At 46.3% G+C, this 24231-nt stretch overlaps 10 protein-coding genes across 10 annotated transcripts; 6 read left to right on the top strand and 4 right to left on the bottom strand.

Moving 5' to 3' along the window:
* Positions 1-135: 135 nt before the first annotated feature.
* On the top strand, positions 136-1017 carry LAJ45_02369 (uncharacterized protein; the record flags this gene model as incomplete). The annotated part of the gene is made up of 5 exons (XM_046111960.1): positions 136-188; positions 327-384; positions 440-602; positions 766-906; positions 983-1017. The coding sequence occupies 5 exons, from the start codon at positions 136-138 to the stop codon at positions 1015-1017; spliced, it is 450 nt and encodes a 149-aa protein (XP_045974860.1).
* A 1052-nt stretch (positions 1018-2069) lies between these two features.
* Positions 2070-2598, top strand: LAJ45_02368 (uncharacterized protein; the record flags this gene model as incomplete). Its single annotated transcript, XM_046111959.1, has 2 exons — positions 2070-2127; positions 2210-2598. The coding sequence occupies 2 exons, from the start codon at positions 2070-2072 to the stop codon at positions 2596-2598; spliced, it is 447 nt and encodes a 148-aa protein (XP_045974859.1).
* Positions 2599-2617: 19 nt separating this feature from the next.
* On the bottom strand, positions 2618-2928 carry LAJ45_02367 (uncharacterized protein; the record flags this gene model as incomplete). Its single annotated transcript, XM_046111958.1, has 2 exons — positions 2618-2657; positions 2738-2928. The coding sequence occupies 2 exons, from the start codon at positions 2926-2928 to the stop codon at positions 2618-2620; spliced, it is 231 nt and encodes a 76-aa protein (XP_045974858.1).
* A 1510-nt stretch (positions 2929-4438) lies between these two features.
* On the bottom strand, positions 4439-6279 carry LAJ45_02366 (uncharacterized protein; the record flags this gene model as incomplete). The annotated part of the gene is made up of 4 exons (XM_046111957.1): positions 4439-4512; positions 4585-5176; positions 5230-6203; positions 6264-6279. 4 exons carry the CDS (start codon positions 6277-6279, stop codon positions 4439-4441), a joined length of 1656 nt encoding a protein of 551 aa, XP_045974857.1.
* Positions 6280-7307: 1028 nt separating this feature from the next.
* LAJ45_02365 (uncharacterized protein) lies at positions 7308-8116 on the bottom strand (the record flags this gene model as incomplete). The annotated part of the gene is made up of 5 exons (XM_046111956.1): positions 7308-7377; positions 7494-7790; positions 7851-7908; positions 7985-8003; positions 8096-8116. The coding sequence occupies 5 exons, from the start codon at positions 8114-8116 to the stop codon at positions 7308-7310; spliced, it is 465 nt and encodes a 154-aa protein (XP_045974856.1).
* Positions 8117-8652: 536 nt separating this feature from the next.
* LAJ45_02364 (uncharacterized protein) lies at positions 8653-9943 on the top strand (the record flags this gene model as incomplete). Its single annotated transcript, XM_046111955.1, has 5 exons — positions 8653-8914; positions 9211-9243; positions 9304-9557; positions 9606-9783; positions 9855-9943. 5 exons carry the CDS (start codon positions 8653-8655, stop codon positions 9941-9943), a joined length of 816 nt encoding a protein of 271 aa, XP_045974855.1.
* Positions 9944-12015: 2072 nt separating this feature from the next.
* LAJ45_02363 (uncharacterized protein) lies at positions 12016-14537 on the top strand (the record flags this gene model as incomplete). Its single annotated transcript, XM_046111954.1, has 6 exons — positions 12016-12774; positions 12841-13224; positions 13294-13407; positions 13461-13745; positions 13833-14210; positions 14277-14537. The coding sequence occupies 6 exons, from the start codon at positions 12016-12018 to the stop codon at positions 14535-14537; spliced, it is 2181 nt and encodes a 726-aa protein (XP_045974854.1).
* A 459-nt stretch (positions 14538-14996) lies between these two features.
* On the bottom strand, positions 14997-16071 carry LAJ45_02362 (uncharacterized protein; the record flags this gene model as incomplete). Its single annotated transcript, XM_046111953.1, has 4 exons — positions 14997-15572; positions 15640-15714; positions 15781-15940; positions 16007-16071. The coding sequence occupies 4 exons, from the start codon at positions 16069-16071 to the stop codon at positions 14997-14999; spliced, it is 876 nt and encodes a 291-aa protein (XP_045974853.1).
* A 1404-nt stretch (positions 16072-17475) lies between these two features.
* LAJ45_02361 (uncharacterized protein) lies at positions 17476-21170 on the top strand (the record flags this gene model as incomplete). The annotated part of the gene is made up of 7 exons (XM_046111952.1): positions 17476-17538; positions 17609-17934; positions 18006-18605; positions 18669-20069; positions 20122-20268; positions 20330-20522; positions 20595-21170. 7 exons carry the CDS (start codon positions 17476-17478, stop codon positions 21168-21170), a joined length of 3306 nt encoding a protein of 1101 aa, XP_045974852.1.
* Positions 21171-21667: 497 nt separating this feature from the next.
* LAJ45_02360 (uncharacterized protein) lies at positions 21668-23447 on the top strand (the record flags this gene model as incomplete). Its single annotated transcript, XM_046111951.1, has 4 exons — positions 21668-21979; positions 22292-22329; positions 22392-22469; positions 22547-23447. 4 exons carry the CDS (start codon positions 21668-21670, stop codon positions 23445-23447), a joined length of 1329 nt encoding a protein of 442 aa, XP_045974851.1.
* Positions 23448-24231: the final 784 nt, after the last annotated feature.

Raw genomic sequence — 24231 nt, 5'->3', positions numbered from 1 at the left:
TTTCACAAAGGTTACCCAGAAGCAGGCTTGAAGTGCTCCACCTCCTAACACTAACCATCAACCGCCACCCCACCTTTATCTTCATTCCCATACAACCCCGCACTCCCTCTTCGTTCCGCCTCTAAAACACTCGAGATGGCTCTTCCAAAACGCATCATCAAGGAGACCGAACGTCTTGTAGCGGAACCGTAAGTGCTTGTCTCTTTCGCTCTTAGCAACACTCCCATTTCCCTAAAACTGTATCTGTTTTTCATGTTGAGTTCCATGTGATTGCATGGGGCCTGTTTACTAAGCCTGGGAAACTGACAATAATACTATACATACAGAGTTCCAGGAATCAACGCTGTTCCACACGAAGACAACCTCCGGTATTTCGATGTCACTGTTCGTTGCTCTCCAGCGTCCCTTATTCTCTGGCCCCTTGCTAATAGCTCTCCAGATCCACGGACCCGCGCAGAGCCCATATGAGGGAGGGATCTTCCGTCTCGAGCTTTTCCTCCCTGAAGATTACCCGATGACACCTCCCAAAATCCGTTTCTTGACCAAGATCTACCATCCCAATATTGACAAGCTCGGGAGGATCTGCCTTGATGTTCTTAAAGGTGTGTCTCTAAAGTGCTAGCAACCCGAAACGGATACTACGAGTCGGAGTCGGAGTTAGAGTCGGATCAGGCTATGACATCGCAAACCAAACAAATAGAGAGAGGAAACGATATATAAACAGGAATGCTAATTTTTCTTCTTTTTCTTCTTTTTTTTTTTTAGGAAACTGGTCTCCAGCTCTCCAAATCAGAACGATCTTGTTGAGTATCCAGGCTCTCCTTGGTGCCCCCAACCCGGACGATCCTTTGGCAAACGATGTTGCTCAAAGATGGAAAGAGGATGAAAAGGCGGCCATACAGACTGGTAGGTTCATTATTTCCCAAAAAGCCTCCCAAACTTCAAGAACAAAATTTGTAGTAATACCGAATCACACGAACAGCAAGGGATTGGACTAAAACACATGCTATGGTCTGATATCACTATTGAATTTACCACAAATAATCTGTGTGCTTTATATATCATTCGACAAACATGACTACCCATTAGCCACTTGCACGAAAGTTGGAGAATTTTATACGGCAATTCGAGGAAGTTGTGCACAAATTATCGCCGGCAGTTTCCTTGTGGAAAGAACTCATGATCTCTCTCTTCTATCACTATTTTTCGGAGAGGAGTTGAAGAAGTTGATCAGGATAGAACGCGTTTTTACTTTATTCTTTTGGGTGTTCCGATTTCCTTTATTGATTCCTTGAGCTGAAACGATGTCTGTAATTTACAGGCTTTCTATGAAAATTGAACAAGCTTTTTTTCATGATTTATTGAATTTGCTATATCGGGTAGTCAGTTTTGGTACAGCGATTTTCAAACCTAGCTTTTCTCGGCACAATATATGTATTCAATGACCAGGGCATTAATACACCCAAATAGATCCCAAAAGTGGATTTGGGGGAAACCTTTTTAAAAGGGTGGAAGTGGTTAAGTAAACTGTTCCATCCCATTAATACATGTATATCTACCCACTAGCCTTCCAGATCCTCTATGCCTGGTACCACCAAATGAAGCGAAATATTGCGCACCCTCTCCTTCATGATATGAACTCCCCTCTGACTCCGACCGATACTCTAACGAATTTGAAAACTATACATACTGACGGAGTTTGAGTGCAAGGTACACAAGGCAAGATGACAGTAATATTAACATCACAGAATTTTTTATCTTATTTTATTACATACACTAACCGCTTTAGCCTCTGACGTTTCAACCTCACTACCAATAAATACGGAGTGGGGAAATGAATACGAAGTTATGAGGTAAGATCCTGATCCTACTTGATATTTTATTTCAGAAGCCGCCGAAATTGGATATGCTATTGCTGTAACCAGCAGGTGTTTTGAGTACAAATAGCCACTCGCTTCCCCTCCTCTTTCTTCTATCCCACATCAACATCGGCATTCAACAAAACAATATCTCCAGCACTTCTTACACCCAAGAGTCAGCAAAAACTCGGCTTCTGTGCTGAACACACGATGAACCACGTATCTCCTGCCCCTAAGACCATGGAAAGCCGCCCTGTCGATCTTAAAGGTTTGTGGTGAGGCTGAAATAGCACTCCCCTAATTTTGTATAAAAATCTACATAATAAAGAGCGCAAACTAATACATTGTAGCTGGTATAGATACGGATGCAAGAGGGGCAGATGTGAAAAATCTCAATGTCAACAACAAAGTCAATGAAGGGCAGCCGAAGTCACAGGTCCCTGACCCTTGGATAAACCCCCGGGGCAGAAGCAATATCAAACATGGCAGGAGGAGACACATCAAACCCCAAAAACCTACCATTGTCCGCGCTGAAGATATCCGTATCGAAGCTATGGACCCAGACGATCCAAGATCGCATCTTCCGGTCCCCCCTCAGAACATACAAAATATACCGCGCGAGTCGCAGCACGGTTCAATGAGTTGGACAGCCTGTTACGACGATTCTTGCCGTATCCATTTCTCTGATAAGGAGGGGAGCGGCTGGTTCCCCAAAGCGCCCCGTAGGCGGCGGCGCTAGGATACTGGACTTGGTGATATTATTTTCTTTGTTTGTTTGCTGGGGCTTCTTTTTTCCTACTGAAAAAAATCGATCATAATTAGATCGTTTTTCTTTGCTATTTCGATTAAATTGGTTATATTTTGATTCATGTACATACGTGCGATGTTCACATTTTTTCTTCTTCTCTGATGTCGACGCTGCGTCATCACCAATCATCACTCGGCCAAATTGCACGGCGTTTAGCGCAGTTCGAATCCTAGGCTCCCACAGCACACGATGTTTTTTTATATGTTGAACACACGCAGTGAGGATTATTCCGTCATGGCAAATCGTCATAGGCGCTTTCATAATACTAGGGCTAGCTTTGTGCGTGTCATGTCATAATGCAAACATCAGTGCGACCCTCGAAAATATATGCCGCTTACCTTTTTTGGGTTACATGTAGACGCTTTCACGGGGGTACGGTCAACACGGGGTACGGTCAACACGGGGTACGGTCAATCTCAAATATACGCCGGAGTGATGTATGATACGCAGGGAGTTGATCGACTACCTCTTTTGGTTTCCATACAAAATCTTGGAATTGACCATACCCCCGTATTGACCACACCCCCGTAAAGTCGTCTAACCCTTATGCCTTCATTGGGCTATAGCGCTACCTGGTAATCGTGATCCATAATTGAGAAAAGAACTTCTCGTCATAGTCCCGGGTGTAAAGTTAGCATTTAAATCACCATCAGATTCTGAATATACAGCCTGTTTGTCTCCAAACACAACAAGAAAGGCTGTGCATGCGGAAGTCATCATTGTAACGTTAAGATTAGGTTTTTAGGCTAGGATCGGAGCTAGCAGCGCAGCAGATCAAAGTATACTAGGTGAAACGGGCAAGGCCTGCAGTCTTTGGACGACATTACATAAATGAGATGCCATGGCATTCTTTGAATGAGCATTGTTGCAGACTGTCATAACCGAGTCAGCGGATTGCAGCAGCTACATGTACCTTTATAATTACGTACTTCAAATTAATTATACGCGATGTCACTCAGACGCAGCAGAACCAAACTGCTTCGGAATAATGGATTCGTTCCGATACTACACTAAAATTGTACCGGCCGCGGGTGCATCTCGCTTTTTTTTATGCAGCCGACAAAACAGAACCTCATAGGTACCTCTTTGATTTGTTGAGACCCTCTAGCCGAATCGGAACACGCACAGCCCAATAGCATACACGAATATAGTCGTGATCGGGCGTTATTATAAATATTAGCACATGAGCAGCGGGTTCACATTAGATGTATTATAATATGTACATACGAATAAAGAAGAGCGATAATTAAATTAGAGTTGGCCCTCTGTTACGGATAAGAAATTTGCCACGAGCACTAGGTTGCACGTATTGAATTTGTGGGGGTTTGGCTTAGACGTGATATGAAATGTGTCCACTCACTCAAAGAGATCATATCAGCCAGGGGATAATTTCCACTACTAGAAATACTTTCTACTATGGCATCGCATATATTTACTTCCTATCATCCGCTTCTAAAGCATTTACGCTGTCTCAGCCTTCACATGGGTATAAATCTTGGCAGTAAAAATCAATCAAAGGTATTGCTTCAACAATCACTGAATATCTGGTGATGGTAATAGGGCCTTTTTCCCCGAATCACATGATTCTTTAAAAGATTTCCCTATAAAGGTATCGTAGTCCCTTGCCCCTCGTATATACCTAGGAAACGAAACTTCACACCACTGACCATCCCACAAACGTTTTACTTTTGATTTCTAGCAGAACCTGTAAGTAATAGCCGTGGCAGAGCCTATTGGAAATGAGATAATTTATCCAGCTGAACATTTAACTCTATTTCTTTTCCGAATCAGGCGCAGTAAGAGGGGCAGAACGGTATAATAGGATAAGAGCGGAGTGACTTTCTCCTACAAAACACACATCTCATTAGTTTGAATTCACGATATCAGATTAATTGGATTTTAGGGACGTAAACCTACCGCCACCAGCTAAAGATTCGATCTTGTCCTGTTCAACCTCGGAAACCTTATCGTCGTTGAAAAAGTACCAGGTCTTTCCATCTCCACCCTCTTTCTTAACGTAACTGCAATAATGCCCCGAGTCTGCACTAGCCCCTTGGTGTGTGATAACACCCATAAGTTCATAAAGCCCACTGGGGTTGCACCCATCGTCGGCGGCGAGACCGGGGTCTAATTTGTCCTTTAATTCTTGTTCCCAATCCGGGGCATTCGCATCGTCTGCTGCCACCTTTATTGCAGCAGCGGTTTTCTCGGCCTCCTCTTTCGCTTCTGCAGCTTTACTTTGGGCAGACCCAAAGCCACCCATGCCAGCATTTCCGCCGGCAACATCATCGGGGCTTGCTGCGCTGCGCTTGAGTCTTTTACGAGCCCGTTCACGATCTTCTGCGTCCTTCCGAAGGTCACGGAGGCGGTCGCGAACAGGGATCAATTTTGCACGGAGTTCGTCGGTGCAATATTCCGAGGCATCAAGCTCGAAAGGAAATGTTACTTTACGCATGATCTTGGCTTTCTTGTTTATTTCACGTTTCCAGTAGAAACGGACAAAATGACACTGCGGCAATATTAACAAACCGAGTACTTCAGAGACTAGATAGGTCCACCTACAGTTAAATACTTAGGTAGACGTGTGATTTTACTGGTTTTAGTGTAAATGGCATCTCTCCCTAGGGCAGGACTATTCTTTTCAATTTCCTCAGTCAAGCCAGCAATCAGGCCGTCGCGCAAGTGATTGATGGATTGATTAATGTGACATTTCAAGTTCACGAATGACTCGGTAGTCTCAACGGGTGGTTCATCTGGGGTATCTTCGTTGCATTTCAGAGTGGAAACCATCTGTCCGGACAAGTACTTATCGACAAATGAGACATCGCTCGAAGATCCGTCTGTTGATTGAATTTTTAGCTTTTGGCGAAGCTGTGAGAGTATTTGAGAATAGCACTCCTCTGCATCTTGTTGAGAGTATTGTCCGTTCTTTGCCTTTTGTGCGAATTGCGGAAACGCCGTCCGAAGAGCACCAAGGAACATCATTGGTGGGAATCCCTCAGTAGTTTGGCCCATCTGTTTATACAAGTCCCTCAGCGCTGATGTCAAATCAGAACCTGCAATTCCACCCAAACCAGACAATAAAGAGCTTGATCCACTAGCTCCTCCAAGAGCTCCTGCGGACGGGCCACTACTCTGATACTTCTGTAGCTCCTCCTGGAGCTCTGGTACAAATCGAAGGGTTTGAAGAGTTGAGTTCATGTAGCAGGTATTGCCCAGATTTTGCAGTCCAGATGGAGTAGAGCCTCCAAACGCAGCGAGCTGGGCGTCTGTCAAGTCTTCGAGAAACTTCATCTTTTCTTTGGGCGCTTGAACATGTTTACCAGCTGGGGTTCCCATCATCATGAACTTGTGCCCTGGTTTCAGACCCAGTGAAGAGAGATCCGTATCATCTTTTAGTTGTCCGCCTTTAATCAGGACCTTTTGTCGCTCGGGTTCGACGCCAGTGATGGAATATAGCTGGAATTTAAAAACTTCTCCAGGTTGAGAGATATCTATTTCAAGCTCGTGGCGTTTTCCGGCATGGGTAACAACAACTAAAAGGTGGGATGTCAGTGCGGGGTGACAGTTGGAAGAAGCAAAGGGGAGTGTTTTACCTGGTATAGAACTCATTTCGGTATTTTGAATTATAGCAAATCCTTATTCTTTCGGATGACTCGGTGGGGTAGATGTGAAGCCAACAGAGATGAAGGAGAAAGAAGAATGATGAGGATGGATAAGAAGGATCGGAGGTGCTGGCAAGGAGTGGAACGAAGATGGTGTATTGGCGGGGTGACGTTTACTGAGCCACTAAAGTCGCCACAAGAGGCTAATGATTCAAATGTGGCGTTATGTAGTTTAGAAGGCAAGCTACTTTTACATATCGAACTACAAATGCTATATCGAATACAAATAACTCAAAATATGTTGTATTACTAATTCAGAACGACTAGCACCTTTTGTTCAAGTATTACGGTACCTGGAATTCAAGGACAATGTTCTCCAAACAAAATTATAAAGATGTGGGGGTATATGCCCTGAATTAGCTTTATGTTGCGCCTTGATTGACATTCATACACCATCCGAAACCAATACTCTACTCTAGCGTACTTGCCAATCTTGATCATAGCATAATTTAGTAGAGGGTTCTCTATCTAATACGAAATATATGAGATACCACATACCGCCCGCCATAACTCGAAAAATTGGCTAGATCAGAATTACTTGTATGGGAAACTTCTGATGCAGATCGATGCCATTCAACCATTTATTCAAGTGGTAATCCCTGGACGGAGATAGCCAATTTTTTCGAGTTTTGGCGGTATTAAACATCAAATTAACCCCCATATAAACTACACAATTTGTTCGTTGGTATTATTTAGCTAAATTTCAGCAGCGAAGAAACAAATAATATGAAAATTTAAGGATATTCTGCACGGTATTGGATATTGTAAATTTATATAACCGAAACCCCCAAAACCCAAAGTAAGCGGATCGACTCCGAATATTCACATCCTATTGTCGCCATAGCCTCCTCCTCTACCCGGTAGAAGAATTTTGGGACCACAAGTAAATTTTATTTATTTAATACAAGCACAACACGTGTGAAATCATGTCATGATGTATCCCAACCCCAAACCCCCAAAGAAAAGAAAAGCCGTTTATTTGAGCGGGATGAACCTTGAAGAGTGGGTGGCACCGATACCGGGACGACCGTGCTTAACGGGTTTGCTAAAAATTCGTAAACGCGTCAGTATTCTGGCTTTTCCTAATTGTCTCTGTACTCTCCATCCCTCCCATTCCCCCATCCCCTTAATACCCCATATACACCTAAGGAATGCACGTACTATGTGATTGAGAACTCTCCCAAGTAGAATCCAACCATCTCAGGCTTGATCTCAACCTGGTTGAACTCCTTTCCGGAGTAAATGCCAATGACTGATCCAATCATCTCAGGGACAATGATCATATCACGGAGGTGGGTCTTGACGAGGTCGGGCTTTTCGTTGGGCTTGGCCTCCTTCTTAGCTTTGCGAAGCTTCTTGATAAGACCCATCGGCTTGCGCTTCAAGCCACGGTTGAACCGTCTACGGGCGCGGGCATGAACGAGATCGCGGAGCTCTTCTGAGGAGAGATCAAGGAGCCTATACTTAGTTCGTTAGAGCTGAGGTTGTATATAGCGATGAGGTATTGGGAGACGGAACTGGTCGAGGTCGACACCGCGGTATGAGAACTTGCGGAAGGTTCTGCTCTTCTTCTTCTCTGTTGTTGACCAAAGTGCTCCCGTCAGTACAAATCCACCACCCCACCACTCCTTCCAAATCCTAGGGAGTCGTACCGGCAGCCTCAACGGGGTCCTATCATATAATCATTAGCTAACAATTCCACCACCACCCAAAGAAGATCCGTCCTCCTTTCGCCCAAAACGACGGATAGCTGGGAAGCTCACGTATTCGGTGTTATCAGCCATGGTTGAAATTCGTGTATATACCTTGTGACAGTCGATATCGGAGGGCGCGATAAGAGGGGGGGGGTGGTCGGTTGGCGTTGGTTGTCGTTGGATTGTTTTTCGCTGAAGTTTCGCAGGACCAAGATTCGATGTGTGAGAAAGATTGTGGGTGAGACTCGGACTGTGTGAGGGCTAAGCCCTATGTCTTGGCATAACTTTCTGAAGGTCATGTGCAATCACTCAACGTCAATAATTTTGAGGAACCTACATAATTATTTATTAAATAAAATATATAGAGTAATTGTAGCCATATTTAGTTTGTACCAAGATGTATTTGTCCTATAATGCTCTCCAACGAAGTCATCGAGTGACATTTTGTGACGCACCCACAAGCAGGGCAGGGGTAAAAGGATAGCGTCGATCATTTGAATGGCTGACTTTCACTAGAGTGTCAAGTAGCTGAGTTACCCGGATGATCAAAAACCCCTGACAACCAACGTCACTTAGACATTGTTGACAAACAACTTCGAGCTCCACACCCAAAATATTCGTGAACAATGCTCGCGCTCGTCGATTACACCTCTGACAGCGATTCTGAATCAGAACAAAAACCATCCACACCACCTCCTCCACAATCGCAGCCACAAAGACCCGGACTTTCTGCATTACTTCCAAAACCCAAGGGTGCACGGAAGACTGCCGGGGGTGGTGGCGAGGATAGTGGCCCTAAAAAAATAATCGTTAACCTTCCAAAACTCAATGACAATGAGGTCGATGATGGACCTCCGACGAAAAAAACAAAGATTGGAGGGAGTTCAGGTTTGAGTTCTATGCTACCAGCGCCAAAAAGGTCTGGAGCAGTCATGAGGAATGCGCCCCACCGTCACCTCCAACCCCTCCTCCATCAGCTCCTTCAGTAGCTCAAGAAACACACAACGTAGATGAGGGAGCAATCGAAAGGGTTGAAGAGGATAAAAAACAATCTTTACGTGAAAATGAGGGTGTGAATAGATCAACTAGATTTGTTCCACAGTCAGTAGCTAGGAAACCTATTCAACCTACGAGCTCGTTTAAGCACTCAGGAGCTATTAAAAGTGCTACATCTAAATCAACAGCTACAAAACAAAAGGTTTATTTATTTGGGGCAGGTATGATTGAAATTCTCTGGACGTAATGACCAAATATAATTAACAGAAAAAAACAAAAAGGTCCAAGCCTGTCGCCTTCCACGAAAATAACAACAAAATCTATAGCTCCAGGCGAATACCAGCCAATAATGCTCATGGCCGCAACACCCGCGAATAAACCAAAGGGGACGTCTGGTGCTCGAGATGAAAGCCCCTACTTCGAAGAGACAAATGGAGTCATAAATCCTGAATCGAATTCAGTCGGCACCAGTGTTGAAAATGTACCACAAGACCTAGAGACAGTTGCACGAGAAGCTGGCCTTGATGACGCTGCAGTATGTGTACTATATATTCAAATAAACTCAACGCTAACGTGAGAGTAGATGCGCCAGCTCTATGGCCGACGAGGCCGCGGAAATGCCCCCATCAATATCACCAATTACAGTGTGGATCAGGAATATAATAATAATGAACTCAGCAGGTCAATGGGGCTACTAGAAGAAGTAAAACCTGTCAGAAGCATTGCTCCAGGGAAACACCAGCTTTCCTCATTACTCAATGGTATAATCTTATTCCTTTATAAATGTAGAATCTCCGGGTTTTGTTGATTTGCTAATCGACCTTATTTGTAGCCGCACAATCGCAAAGGGGTGCTTTGGAAGACGCCTTTGCCCAAGGGAAAAGGAACAAGAAAGAGGCCGGCTCCAAATATGGATGGTAAGGGGTCTTCTATAATGATCCTTATAGTGCAAGCCAAAGAACAGGAATATATAATATATCAACATTATCGACTATGGTTCATTTTAAAATCATAACTCTAGAAGACGGGGTATAGCTGTAGATGAGGCAATAAATTCAACATCCCTTCCCGAGGCTAGCTATGCTAAAGAATTTATGATTCTGTTAGTACTCTTGACAGATTGGGATTCTTATGGATATATCCAATGGTAACGAGCAAGCCTCATTTCTGTATAAATACAAATACAGGTCTAAATAAATGGCAGTGTTGATATGAATATGAATATGGCCGCTCCTATATTGATCTACATTTTGTATTCCAAGAGATGTTGACAGAGGAAGGATTGAAATCCATCAAAGTACATGTACATGTATCTACTATAGAAAAATGGGCCGCTGATACACATAGGGTTATATGTATAGCCATGTTCTTGTTCGCCCATATTCTTGTCTTTCTTCCCCAGGTCTCCGGCCCCCTCCAAGTGAAGGCTCGCACGAGACCAGACTCAACTACATCAAACTACTTGTGCGTGTACATGTAGCTCCCGTGCACCCAAAAACAAGTCCCAATTGGGGCAGTACCGCTTCTTTCCTTTTCTTTGCATGAATAAGACTATAGACTACATAAGTATGCATACTGACAGAACATCTCGCATCACTAATTCATCATATTCCCACAGTCCCATAATGCTGACTACGTAATCCCCTAATTAGTAGGCGGATGATCAGCAAGGTTTTCGAATTTCTGTGACCGACTATAGACCTTTTTTTTTTTACCTATATAAGCACTGATCTAGCTGCGTACAAAATACATTAGGCTAGGAATTGCGGGAGCCATGCTAGGGGAGCCAAGAACTTAGAATACGGGGGTATTAGAGTCCGAGACGATTATTTAATAGTACCAGAATATAACGCGTAACAGTATCTACGAGAGATTGTGTCATGAGAGATCTATATCCGCCCACCTCAAGTCAAGATCGAAGATCGTCCAGTGAGGATCCGGCCCACTCTCCTTCCCATGACTAGCGACAAGCGATACTACTTATAGATAAGTCGGGGAAACAGTAGACAAACCGAGGATACATCAAAGAGAAAACGTTCACTACCCCGGTAGAAAATTGGGCATTCAAAGAGTAGACACAGCGGCCCCCCGTATGTATGGCAAGAGAAGAGAAAATGGGTGATCAAAATTGTTTAAAAACGTTTATACTCGCTTTGTCTCCTTATGTTGTGGACGGAGGAAAGTTCTAGATCTAGGGAAATGTTAGATTATATTGTCATAACATTCGGGGTTACAACAGCATGAGAGATCTATATCACAAACTATCACTCAACTTATCAGCACTTTGGATGATATAAAGGATCAGAGCTCCGCACTACCATCTAAATCTAACGCGCTGGTAGATCTATCAGGCGAATTGAGTACCTAAGCACACCGTGGTTATGGCTTTGTTTATTAGATTTACTGATGACTGGCACCGGAAGCTGCTTTCACTACATGTAGTAATATATACCGAGCATGCGTCATTTATTTATTGACACCTCTCCACCCATTATTACACGTACATTTAGGTGTTTTTTTTGGCGAGGTGTCTTGAACCAGTACCCTTCGACTCATATATCTGTATTTTCTTGAGCCACCTTTCCCGTTTTCTTTTCTTCTTCCTTCTTTATTTAATCTCACTTAATTCATTCTCATCTTGATCTTCGTTCGTTTCTTAAAACATCGGTAGGGAACCTTCCTTCTCGACTCTGGATCTCTCGTTTACCCGTTTGAGTTCTACTTCAAAGTCAAAACAATACATTTCTTATCTGCTTGATATGCCTTCCATCGACTTCAATCCTAGGAGCCGTTGGCCATTTTCAGCATTCTTCGCTCCTAGCACCGTCCCTATTTCTTCCCCCTCCCCTCCCCCGAACTGCTCCTGTAATTTTCTCGGAATGGGTTTTGATCAAGCTCATTCTCATGAGCAGAGTTTTTGGCATCAGTGTAACTCCCATGCAACCGAGTTCCTCCCACCTAGCCCACAGCTTAGCCAAACCACACCATTCACAATGATGAAACCTAATTTCGACACCCAAGATGGATCCCCTTCTTCGGATGCTCAGAATTCTGGGATCAAGGACGCCGTATCAGATGCTCGGAAGATCAACGAGGCCTCAGGAAAGACTAGGAGCTCCGAATATCTCGAGTCCGGTTTCTTCAATAAAGATGGCGGTATCTCCAGGTCTAGTAGCCCTACTCCTTCTGAGGCACCTCTTACAAATGAAAACATGAGCCACACAGGAAAGCATAAAGACCAAATTCCAGGAAATAGCCCTGATTGCAATTCCATTTCCGTTACGGAATCTTCCAATCCTATTACGCCTCCAAACAAAACCTGGAGACCAAGGATTGCTAAAACTTCAACTGGAGATACCAATGGAAACCCTACATGGCTGTATAAGAGTACACGGCCTATCGATAAACCTTGGAGGAGAGACTCGGCTCCAGTGATTGAATACTCCTCCTTGAAGCCACGGTCTTCTGGGGATAGAACCGGGTATGATTCGTCTTCCAAGGATGATATACCTTTGGTTTCAAATTTGAACGGTGTCGTACCTGAGCCTGAGCCTAAGCTTGAGCCTGAGCTTGAGCCTGAGCTTGAGCCTAAGCCTGAGCTTGAGCGCAAAACTGTTCTAGGCTGTTCGCAGTGCCTCACACAACCAAAGTTAAAGGTTAGCCCGTGTGGATGCCTGATTTGCTTAAACTGTGGCGGAAGATATTGGGGAGCAGGGCAATCCGGGAGTTCCGTTTATTGTGGTTGTGGTGAGGTTAGTCACGCCTATTAATTCATCTTGATGGACTATCGTTTGATCATTGAGACTTACATCCATTAGGCAGTTTCATGCATGATAAATTTTGATGCCATGAAGAATAATAATGCACCCAGACATTATGATATGGTTTCGCAAATTGCGGCCCCTCATGTTCTTGCTTACCTTCCTGAGACGGCAATTAATTTACCATCGATATCTCCAACGCCTTACAACCTCTTTCCAAAATGGCAACCTGAGCAGTTCCCTCAAAAATCGTTCCCAATTTCACCCGTCGCATATCCGACACCAAATATCACTCCTGTGCCTCCAGCTATCGCCCCTGCTGACCCCAACATCAACCATTTCTTATTCAGAGATGCCGAGACTGCGATACAGAATGCACCATTTATCGAGCTGGGGAGGCATGCTTTAGCTCAAAACTGGAGCTGTGTTAGAGTGGGCAACGTATGTACCGGAGTTGACCTTTATTACCAACCTCAAATACTGACTATATTGTCTTTGGAATTAAAACAGATACCCTACAATGTGACGACTACAGAGCTCACCGACTTTTTGGGCAAAAATTCAAACATTGTCCCGGATTCTATAGGCAGCTTAGGGGTTCATGTCATCATGGATAGATCTACTGTTAGTGTGCCCTTTGGTTCTTATTTACATCCGCTAATTCAATGGGACTCTAGGGTAAAACTATGGATGCGTTTGTAGAGTTTCTCAACGCAAAAGACGCCTGGAAGTGCGTCGCACGTCGCAAGAGTCGTGTATTGGGTAATAGACATCTCACCTTAGATGTTGTAGACCCATCAGATCTTATGAAGGAGATATTTCCAAGAGCGAAAGGGATTGTCTGGGATGGTGTTATCCCAGCTGTTCTACAGGATCAGTCAGGACTTAGTGGAATGAATCCAGTGATTTTAGGCCGTGAAGAGCTAGTCTTGATCGTTGCTCATGCAAAAACCCCGCATAGAGTTTGTCTCACACCCCCCCCCCAAAAAAAAAAAAAAAAAAAAAAAAAACCCCATTCAAAGTAAACATTTCAACTAATGGTTTTAAAGAGTCCATTTAGTAGGAAATGTCTTCAGAGACCATTTCAATCACTCCTTTCGATTGTTTCCAAGTTCCCCTGGTTTTCAGTCGATACCTACACCCTTGAACAACGGGACTATATTTTCAATGCCCTGCTTCAAGCAACTGATATACTTAAACGTCATATCAAACATGGAAAATCTATGCCAAACCTGGATTCTGACTTACTGAAAAGTTTGGTCAGAGTTGGTGTTAATTGTGCAGGATTTACTGATATTCAAAAATATGAACTAATTAAAACAGCTGAGTTCGGAGCCGAAGGAATTCGGCTTGAGAGAATCATACCCGGCCTTGAAGGGTTTGAAGCTATTGGTAGAAGGCCAGGGGTGGATGTTGGAGTTCTTGAGGTTTATATGAAATTCTCGCTGAAGCAATAGGGTTTAGATGCTAATATCGGCACTTTGTGCTTTTAGTTATACGCTCTTCTTCTCCGGCTGTCTGTCTCTCCTTTTCTGACAGAAAGTTCTCCATCTCCTGCAGCCCTCTTTACTCTCGTCAAGAACGTTAAGCAAGGGGATGGTGATGGGGATAAATCCAAACTTACAATGCTCGAGGCAGCAGTTCATGAATGGTCCATCATTGAAAGGGCCGCTAGAACTGTTTTACCGTCAAAGCCCCCGTTCGCAAAGAATATATCTGGGACTAGAACTGAGTTTTTGCGTGACGGCTATTAATCACTGCAGATATACAAAGCGTCAGTCCAAAAAAAAGACCAACTTTTGAGGATATTTCCCGGGGAGTTTTTTTTTCTTTTTCTTTCTTTCTCTTTTTCGTTTTTTAAGCTTTTCCAACTTAACTACATAGTTGCTCTGTCTTTGAGATTTTTGCGTTGATTGGTCCATTTCTACGATGATTGCGAACACAATACGGAGGAGCTAGCAGCGAGCTTGATAAGGAATTAAAGTACGAGAACAGATATTCTCAATTAATTAGCTAAGGAGCTCACTAAAAATATTTCAATTTCAAAATGACAAGCAGCTCAGCCCAAAGTTTAGTACAAATCAAAATAGATTGGTGAATACATAGAGTGTGTGCAGAGAAAATCATGTTTACAAAGGAAATTGTAGCTATAAGTTTCCGTGGCCCCACTATATAATGCAAGTATATGTGGTGGTCTTGCATTTTATGTGCCATCAAGCACGCCTTCCCTTTGCCATAAATACGCCCCTCTGCATCTTAATCACCTCCTCTGTCTTAGGGTCCTTGACAACTGTGGTTACACCTGTTCCAGGCCCAACATCAACAATATCAATGTCTACAAGACCGGCTCCCCCATACCAACGTTTGATTTCTTCGTCGGAAAATCCGTTATAGGTCACGGTGTGATGTCCCGAGTGCAATTTCACAGGGTTTTCAGTTTTTTCGGACTCCTCAAGACCTTGATGCTGGTTATCCGCGTGGCTCCCATGTGTATGATGTTGGTGTTCATCGCTATATTGGTGTTGATCGTGCGAGCGAGTTCCATGAAGGACCACTGGATCATGTGTCCTGAAGTCAATAATCAACAATACACCAGTTCCTTTTTTAAGGCGCTCGACTAAACGGTTGATGGCAAGCGGGGCATCGCTGAAATGGTGCAATGCAAAGGTGCTAATAACAGCGTCGAAATCAAGGTAACCAGGGTCGGACAACACTGGGTCGAGCTCATCGGCGCATAGGTCGGCTACAATAGCGCGCATCTCTTCACTTGGTATTCCTTGATTTTGGACCTGGGTAATATCAGTCTCACGTTTAAAATTCATCCAAGTAATAATACTTGTACATGAGGTGTGTTACCGATCTATTGAATATGTCCACCATACCCTCAGAGAGGTCCATACCAATGAGCTGCTTTGTGTACGGAGCCAGAACCTTTATAGGCCGCCAGTGTTGTTAGCCATGAGGTTCGTTTTTCTATTGCAAATTCCGGGAACATACCTTCGAGAACAGACCCGTCCCGCAAGCGTAGTCCAGTAAACGAGTATTATCCTCATCCCAAGCCACTCCAGACCATTCCTTACGTCTGAGGACTTCGTCTCCGACAATCCGGATTACCTCCTGATGCGAGGCATTAGTGCTGTAGTTCTCTGCCTGATCGCTAGAGATTCGTACAGACTAGTTAGTTACAAGCTGTACGAGTTTATTTGTAACAGGATATACATACTTGAAGAACTTTCTGTTCACTTCTGTAATGTTTTGGGCGACTGAGTCGGTGCTAGCAGATGCCATTGTGGTTGAAGATGAAGTTTGAAGTGGGGAATATTACTGTGGTCTGGTGATTGCGGGGTATTGTTCAAGCGTTGTAATGAATGGTTCTGAATGTTGTTGGGCCTTAAGCTTCAGCAGTGGGAAATCTCTCTTTTATATCAAAGTAGCTTCAAGATATTGTAGTTACAAAATTTCACGTATCCTAAATAATTATTTGAAAATGTGGTGTCCCTGTAGTGTTGGCCAATTGTAATCTACTAGCCGTATTAAAGACGAGCTAATTTCAATACTTGCGCAGGTTTTTACGAATAGACCTACACGGTCAATAGGTGTGCATACACAAATGTCCGACACCTGATGTAAGAACATAGTATGAATTTGGAGGAATGTGCAGAGGTAGAACCTTGGTGGATAGAAGAACTCTCTCTACCAACTAGCTAGAGTGCCTACACGGAGCTGTAGTACTGTCGTGTTACGCCAAGGCTCCATGCATGGGTGCGTTTCGGAGTTCCGCGTCTTCGGAGCAGCAGACTCACAAATTCAAACCCTGGAATTTCGGAGCAGCTCGTATATGACTGTATGTACCATAGAGACAGATAGCCGCAATGACCAATAAATCGGCACAACAATTGACTACATGTAACTCCAGGCTCCCTCTAAGACTTTACGGGCCAAGATACAAAGTTTTATTCTTTTCTCCCTAAATTGCGTATCGTGAAATTTTAAGAGGCTTACATTTCATTCCAGCACACGTATTAATTACAATTACCGCATACGCTGGGGGCTCTTGTTGGCTTAATTGTTGAATGGCAGTGACCCTTGGTGTATATACCGCCAAAACTCGAAAAATTGGCTATCTCCGTCCAGGGACTACCGCTTGAATAATTGGTTGGATGGCATCGATCTACATCAGAAGTATCCCACACAAGTAATTCCGATCTAGCCAATTTTTCGAGTTATGGCGGTACCTGCTTTTTAGTCATTTCCGATGAGTACATGATGCATGCAATTGCGCAAATTAACAGAATCTACTGTATCCCCTAAGCATATATGTAGCTGATGTATCAAGGAATCTTCCCTCTGTCACCACATATCTCTGTCACCACATATCGCCCAATTAGAGCTCGAACCCATTCGAACGAGCCAATATACATAGACCCGGCAGTATCACGGTGTTTTTGGTCATCCCTACGTTACTCGTTCGGAATTTGATCCTAGTTGCAGTTAGCTAGGGCAAAGAAAAGGCCGGGTAATGGTGTCCCTTGGATTATGCAGGGTCTTGGCAAATAGTGGGGTTGGTCCTGCATGAATTGAGGGGCAGTTTTTTTAAAATCATCCCCGCTAAAGACACCTTTCGACGGCTACACCAGGCCTCAAATTCGTCTGCATATCCTTAAGCTTAGTTGCGGTGAAATTGCTCCAATCATGGCGTCCGTAGATGCTACAGACCCCTCGAACGCCTCAAAGGCCACTCTGAAGCTTGAGAACGTGAGTGTTTCCTATCAGTGCTGACTCACTATTCCCGATTCTTCCAGCTAAGCAAGTTGCCCACTCGCAGACAGAGAAAAGAGATACCCTCATCGCTATCGAGAAGAAGTACCAAGCTCAGTGGGCCGAACAACGTATCTTCGAAACCGACCCACCAACGCTTGAGGAAGATCCTGCGTATGATGGAGAAACCCTCCGTAAGAACCACCCAAAGTTCTTCGGGTGCATGGCATACCCGTACATGAACGGAAATCTCCATGCAGGACACTCATTTTCATTGAGCAAAATTGAGTTCCAGACTGGATACGCAAGAATGACAGGGAAAAGGGCCTTGTTCCCTCTCGGCTTCCACTGCACTGGAATGCCGATCAAGGCTTGTGCTGACAAGCTCACGCGGTTCGTATTATGAAGCCTCCATTATTTTCTGTAGGTTCGCAAAAGGTAAGCTGACGAGATTTATTGGCTAGTGAAGTCGAACTGTTTGGCGAGAACTTTGAGAACGTACCGGCGGAGGATGACGACGAGCCGGCTCCCCCAACAAGTGCTGCTGCGCCCAAGGACGATGTAACGAAATTTGCGGCGAAAAAGGGAAAGGCTGCGGCAAAGGCTGTCAAGCTCCGGTATCAGTTCCAGATCATGCTTGCGCTGGGCATTCCCCGAGAAGAGATCCACAAGTTTGCCGACTCCTCCCACTGGCTCACCTACTTCCCCCCCATCTGCCGCCGCGATTGTACAGCTCTTGGTCTCCGTATTGACTGGCGCCGCTCCTTTATCACAACAGATGCCAACCCCTACTACGACGCCTTTGTCCGCTGGCAGATGAACCGTCTGAAGGAGCTTGGAAAGATCAAGTTCGGAGAGCGTTACACAATCTACTCACCAAAAGATGGACAGCCTTGCATGGACCACGACAGAAGCGATGGAGAGGGTGTTGGCCCTCAGGAATACACGGCTATCAAAATTAAGGTCTTAGAGTGGACAGAGGAGGGCAAGAAAACTTTGGAAGGGAAATTGCCAGAGGGCGCAGAAGTTCACCTGGTGGCCGCTACACTGAGGCCGGAGACGATGTAGGTCCTATTCACTTTTACCGCTGCTCATTATAAATCATGCTCCCTCTAACGATATGGCAGGTACGGCCAGACATGCTGTTTTGTCGGCCCCAAGATCTCTTACGGAGTTTACCAAGTTTCCCCCACTGAGTTCTACGTCTGCACCGAGCGCGCTGCCAGGAACATGGCTTTCCAGGGTATCTTCCCTGAGCGTGGTGTCTACAAGTCCGTTGCCACAGTCCTTGGGTCGGCCCTTGTTGGGTCTCTTGTGTATGCTCCTCTTTCTGTGCACACAGTTGGTGTCCGCGTTCTTCCTATGGAGACAGTTCTTGCCACCAAGGGAACTGGTGTTGTTACTTCTGTACCATCAGATTCGCCAGACGACTATGCAACTGTCACAGACCTTGCCAAAAAGGCTGACTACTACGGAATCAAGAAGGAGTGGGCTGAACTTGAAATCGTCCCTATCATTAACACCCCATCATACGGAAACTTGACTGCCGAGTTCTTGGTGAAGAAGCTGAAGATTAACTCTCCAAAGGATGCTAAGCCATTGGCAGAGGCTAAGGAGCTGGCGTACAAGGAGGGTTTCTACCAGGGAACTATGCTTATTGGTGAATTCAAGGGTGAGAAAGTAGAGGCCGCGAAGCCCAAGGTTCGGGAGATCCTCTTGAAGAAAAAGGAAGCCTTCGTTTACAGCGAGCCTGAGGGCCATGTCCTGTCCCGTTCTGGAGACACTTGTGTTGTTGCTTTGTGCGACCAGTGGTACCTCGATTACGGAGAGGCGACCTGGAGGAAGCAAGCCGAGGGTTTGGTCGGAGAGAAGCTCAAGACCTATCACGAGGAGACTAAGCACGGCTTCCAAGCAAACCTCGCTTGGTTGAACCAGTGGGCTTGCGCCAGATCTTACGGCCTTGGAAGCAAGCTTCCGTGGGACCCTCAGTTCCTTGTCGAGAGTTTGTCTGATTCAACTATCTACATGGCCTACTACACGATTGCGCACTACCTCCACAGCTCTATTGACGGAAAGGCCCTTGGTCTTGCCGGAATCACGGCTGAGCAGATGACCGACGAGGTGTTTGACTACATCTTTACTCGCCGTGAGCTCAGCGCGGATGCCCTCACATCTACCGGAATCAAGGAGGAATGGCTCAAGAAGATGCGCCGGGAGTTTGAGTACTTCTATCCTCTTGATGTTCGTGTCTCTGGAAAGGATCTCATCCAGAACCATCTTACCTTCTTCCTGTACATCCACATTGCACTTTTCCCACCACAGCACTGGCCACAGGGTGTCAGGGCGAACGGACATCTTATGCTTAACGGAGAAAAGATGAGCAAGCACACTGGAAACTTCTTGACGCTGGAAGAGACGGTAAAGAAGTTTGGTGCCGACGCGGCGAGAATTGCCCTCTCCGACGCAGGTGATGGTGTTGAAGACGCGAACTTTGAAGAGAAGGTTGCGTCAACATCGGTTCTTAGACTGTAAGTTGCCAGTATTTGAACATTTCCTGGACTTGTACTCACATATATTCAGGTACACTTTGAAGGAATGGTGTGAGGATATGGTGAAGGCCGCCGAAGCCGGAAAGCTGAGAAGCGGACCTAAGGACAACTTCTGGGATAAGGTGTTTGAGAACGAGATGAACGAGCTTACCCAAGCTACAAGGGAAAACTACGAAGGGTAAGTTTAATTTGTCTTGCGAGCCGTCGTGCATTTCTGGCGGGTTCTGACTTGTTCTTAGGACGTCTTATAAGCTTGCGCTCAAGACCGGGTTCTACGACTTCCAGTCTGCGCGTGACACTTACCGTGAGGCCACTGTTGCTATTGGAATGCACAAAGACTTGGTTCTCGACTTTATCAAGCGCCAGGCTCTGATGATCAACCCAATTGCTCCCCACTGGGCTGAATACATCTGGCAGGATCTGTTGAAGCAGGTGAGTTAAAGCCAACTATTCACTTACAGGTACAAACAAGTCACTTTACTAATATCATCTGCCCCAAAATAGCCCACCACCATCCAAAACGAGCTCTTCCCCAAGCTTTCCGCGCCCATTTCCCTAGAACTCACCGCTGCGCGTAACTATGTACACGCAATCTCCACAAACATCACCTCCACCGAAGCCGCCCAGATGAAGAAGAAGGCCAAGGGTAAGGGCACAGCCTACGACCCGCAGCAGCCCAAGAAACTCACCATCTTTGTCGCCCTCACCTACCCTGCCTGGCAAGACAAGTACATTGATCTCGTGCGCGAGGCCTTTGACGAAGTCAAGCTCAGCGTCAACGACAAGGAGCTCAACCCCAAGATCCAGAAGCTCGGCGAGATGAAGAAGGCCATGCCCTTTGTACAGACCCTCAAGAGACGTCTGCAGAGCGAGCCGTACGCAACGGTGTTTGATCGCAAACTGGTATTCGACGAGGTCAACACGCTGGAGCAGGTGCTGCCAACGCTGAAGAAGAACACGGGGTGCAAGGAGGTCATCATCACGGTTGTGAGCGAGGAGAACAAGGCGAGCCTGTCGCAGATTGCGGAGAACGCGGAGCCGGGCAACCCGAGGTTTGAGTTTGAGAACATTGCAGCATAGAGGAGGGGGGGGCCATTTATGTATTGAAATGTATACATCGATGAGGTGATAGACCCCGTTACCAATAAAAAAAATATATTAGTGTTTATGAGTACTGTTTTTGGTCCGAAAGCTCAACTCGTAATTAAAACTGTGAGTCGAGAGAAGTAATAAAATAAAATAAAAAAGACCCCTTGTGCGAGATTCCCATCCTGCTATCATTGACATTGGATGGCCGAGTGACGCGCTGTGATGTTACCCTGCCGTGTTGCCGCGGTGTTTTGCAGTTGCCGCCAAGGCCAACAAAGAGAACATCACCAAAACACAACGCGCGGTGTCACGAATCCCCACCGACTGACAACCCAACCACCATCAAATCTCCCATCACGGCCTTCTCGAGCAAGTCAGTCAGGCCTCATCTCTCCCACCAGCACAAACCACACACACACACACATCTACACACACCCATCCACACATACTCATCCCTCTCCTCCCCCCCAAAAAAAGAGACCATCACGATGGACTACACAAACACCGCCAACCCCTTCGCCAATTCCAGCGCCCCCTTCAACTTTGGAAACACCACCACCATGTTCGGCGCCTCGACCGCCGCTGGTGCCACCGCGGGCGACGAAGACCTCAACAAGTCCAAGCGCTTCAACAATTGGCACACGCGCCAGAACATCACCACGCCGCAGGACTACCCGCTGTTTGCGAACCAGCCCGTGCCCTTCTCGTCCATCCCCGCGAACCCGCAGGTCCACACGGCCGCTACGCCGTATATTCAGAAGATCATGACGCAGCAGCCGGGGGAGGCGAGGAATCTGATGGTGAGTGATGCTCTTTTTTTTTTTTGGTTTTTTGGTTTTGGTTTTGGTTTTGTTTTGGTGGGGCAATGGGGTATGGGGCGGTGTGCTATTGGTCCCCGGGGATGGAAACTTCTTGCGCGGGGGGAAGTGGGGGCTGTTTATAGGGATATAAATCAGTGCGGGAGTGGTGTTTCGGCGGAATATGTGCTAGCCATGCTGCCTGCCTACCCGCCCACCCTAATGCCTACCTAATGTCTACCCAATGCCTACGATACCTGCGCACTCTTAGTTTTATATCATGGTTCATTGTTTCTAACATATGGCAATATGTAGGATGCGGATGAACCTCTCGAAGGCCGGAGAAAGGCGGCGTATGTTATCCCACGATTCAGAGCTTCTATATATTAATCCGATATACTGACATTCCTGCCAGACTAAAAAAGAACCTCGCAAACTCACCACCCACCTCACCCGGTGGGAACTGGCCCAAGTCCATGTTTGGCTCCCGGCCGTGAGTGTTTCCCTTTCATATACCCTTTTTTGGGGGGGGTTATTTCAATTTGCGGCAGCCAAATACTCACAACTTAGACCAAGTCGCACCCGTAACCGGACCTCCTCCACATCGGACGAGGCGCCCCTACACAGCACCGACACCAACGCGCCGCCGCTTCTCTCCATCTACGACACGCTCACCTACGACAGCGCGCCCTCGGAGAAGCCCGCCGAGAGCACCTTCACGCCCACGCAAGTGCGCGTCGCCAATTTCGCCGAGGAGCGCTTCCCCGAGCTCATCCGCTCGCTGCGCCGCTACTACGGCGTCATCCTCGAGCCCTACTCGGGCCTGCCCAACGCCGAAAGCAAGTTCCACGACCCCGAGATTGTCCCGCGCGACCAGCTCGACCCCAAGACGCTCAAGATGACCCAGCCGCTCGCCGGCGCCGACGGCGGCCCCGGGAACTGGGTGCGCATCACGTTCCGCGACCGCGAGGCTGCGGAGCGCGCCGTCGCCGGGTCCGACCGCGGGGAGCTCATCATTGGCGGCCGCACTATCATCATCACGATGTGGAAGGATGAGGCGGCGAGTGATGTCCCGCTGCCCTTCACAGCGGCCCAGATGGATATCGATATGCCGCCTGCGCCGCCGCTGAGGAGGAATAGCATCCCGGCGCCGCCGTCGCCGAGGCTGGTGCGGAAGACGCCGAGCGGCGGGATGGAGGAGTCCGGGTCCGGCTCGAGTAATGGCGGGGATGGGGTTGTCTATTCGGAGTTTATGCCCGGCGCGAAGCTCATTGTGCCGAAGCCGGTGGAGTTTGCAAAGGCCGATGGGTGGCTGAGCGGGCTGGTGAACTCGCTGGTGAGCGCGCCGAGGAATGTGGTGGGGAGCGGTGGCAGCGGCAATGGAGGAGCGCCCGGAGGGAGTAATGGGTGGGGCGTGGTGAGCGTGTATCGGTATGTCATGGATGATCTTGTGGGCATGAAGAGACTCTAGAGAGGCGGGGGAAGGGTCTGTTTGTTGAGAGCGCTTTTTTTCTTTTTGTGTAATTAATTAGATGTTTTTTTTCCCTTTTATTGTGTTATGTTAGGATAATGATGGAGTTTATTGATTTTTTTCAATGTCATTTTTTTTACTTTCTCATTTTTATATATCCCTTTCGTTTCAATTGACGATTTTATTGTTCTCAATACCATTATTGTTATATCATCAACATTATTATAATAACCACTATATCATAGTGCAAAGATCTATAGAGCACTGCAATCTCACGGCTCAACAACCCGCAATGATCGATAAGTCAGATCATCGATACATATCCCCCGACACTCTCCCAGGCTGAGCTCACCTCACCTCACCACATAGTACTAGTAGGTACATACACGTACCTCAGTGTATCGCTATCTATCTACATCTCAATGATCCAATGAACACAATTCCGACTGGGACCAGACCAGCTGGGTCTAGAGCCAGCCAGGACCGGGATAAAGAAAGACCGCCAACGCTTCTAGAGCACTTTACGATGCGGCTAGCCATTCCATCCATCCAGCGTTGAGCGAGCTAGCTGGCGTGGTGCGGGAGATCGCCGATGCGGGAGAACTACAGTACACATCTTCCTAGCCAGAGCACCAGCTAGGTACGAGCCTTACTCTACTCCACAGCACTGCATGATGATACCCTACCTCACTCACTCCCTACATTTTACACCGGGAAACACAAACAAAACAGCAATTCCATTCGTACATAGCCTAATGTATTTCACGTATCCTACCAGGCCAGC

Source organism: Morchella importuna, assembly GCF_003444635.1.
Source record: "Morchella importuna strain M04M26 chromosome Unknown Morimp01GS004, whole genome shotgun sequence".
NCBI classification, from domain to species: Eukaryota; Fungi; Ascomycota; class Pezizomycetes; order Pezizales; family Morchellaceae; genus Morchella; species Morchella importuna.
The sequence above is the reverse complement of the archived record's forward strand: the minus strand, read 5'-3'. Positions and strand labels throughout refer to the sequence as shown.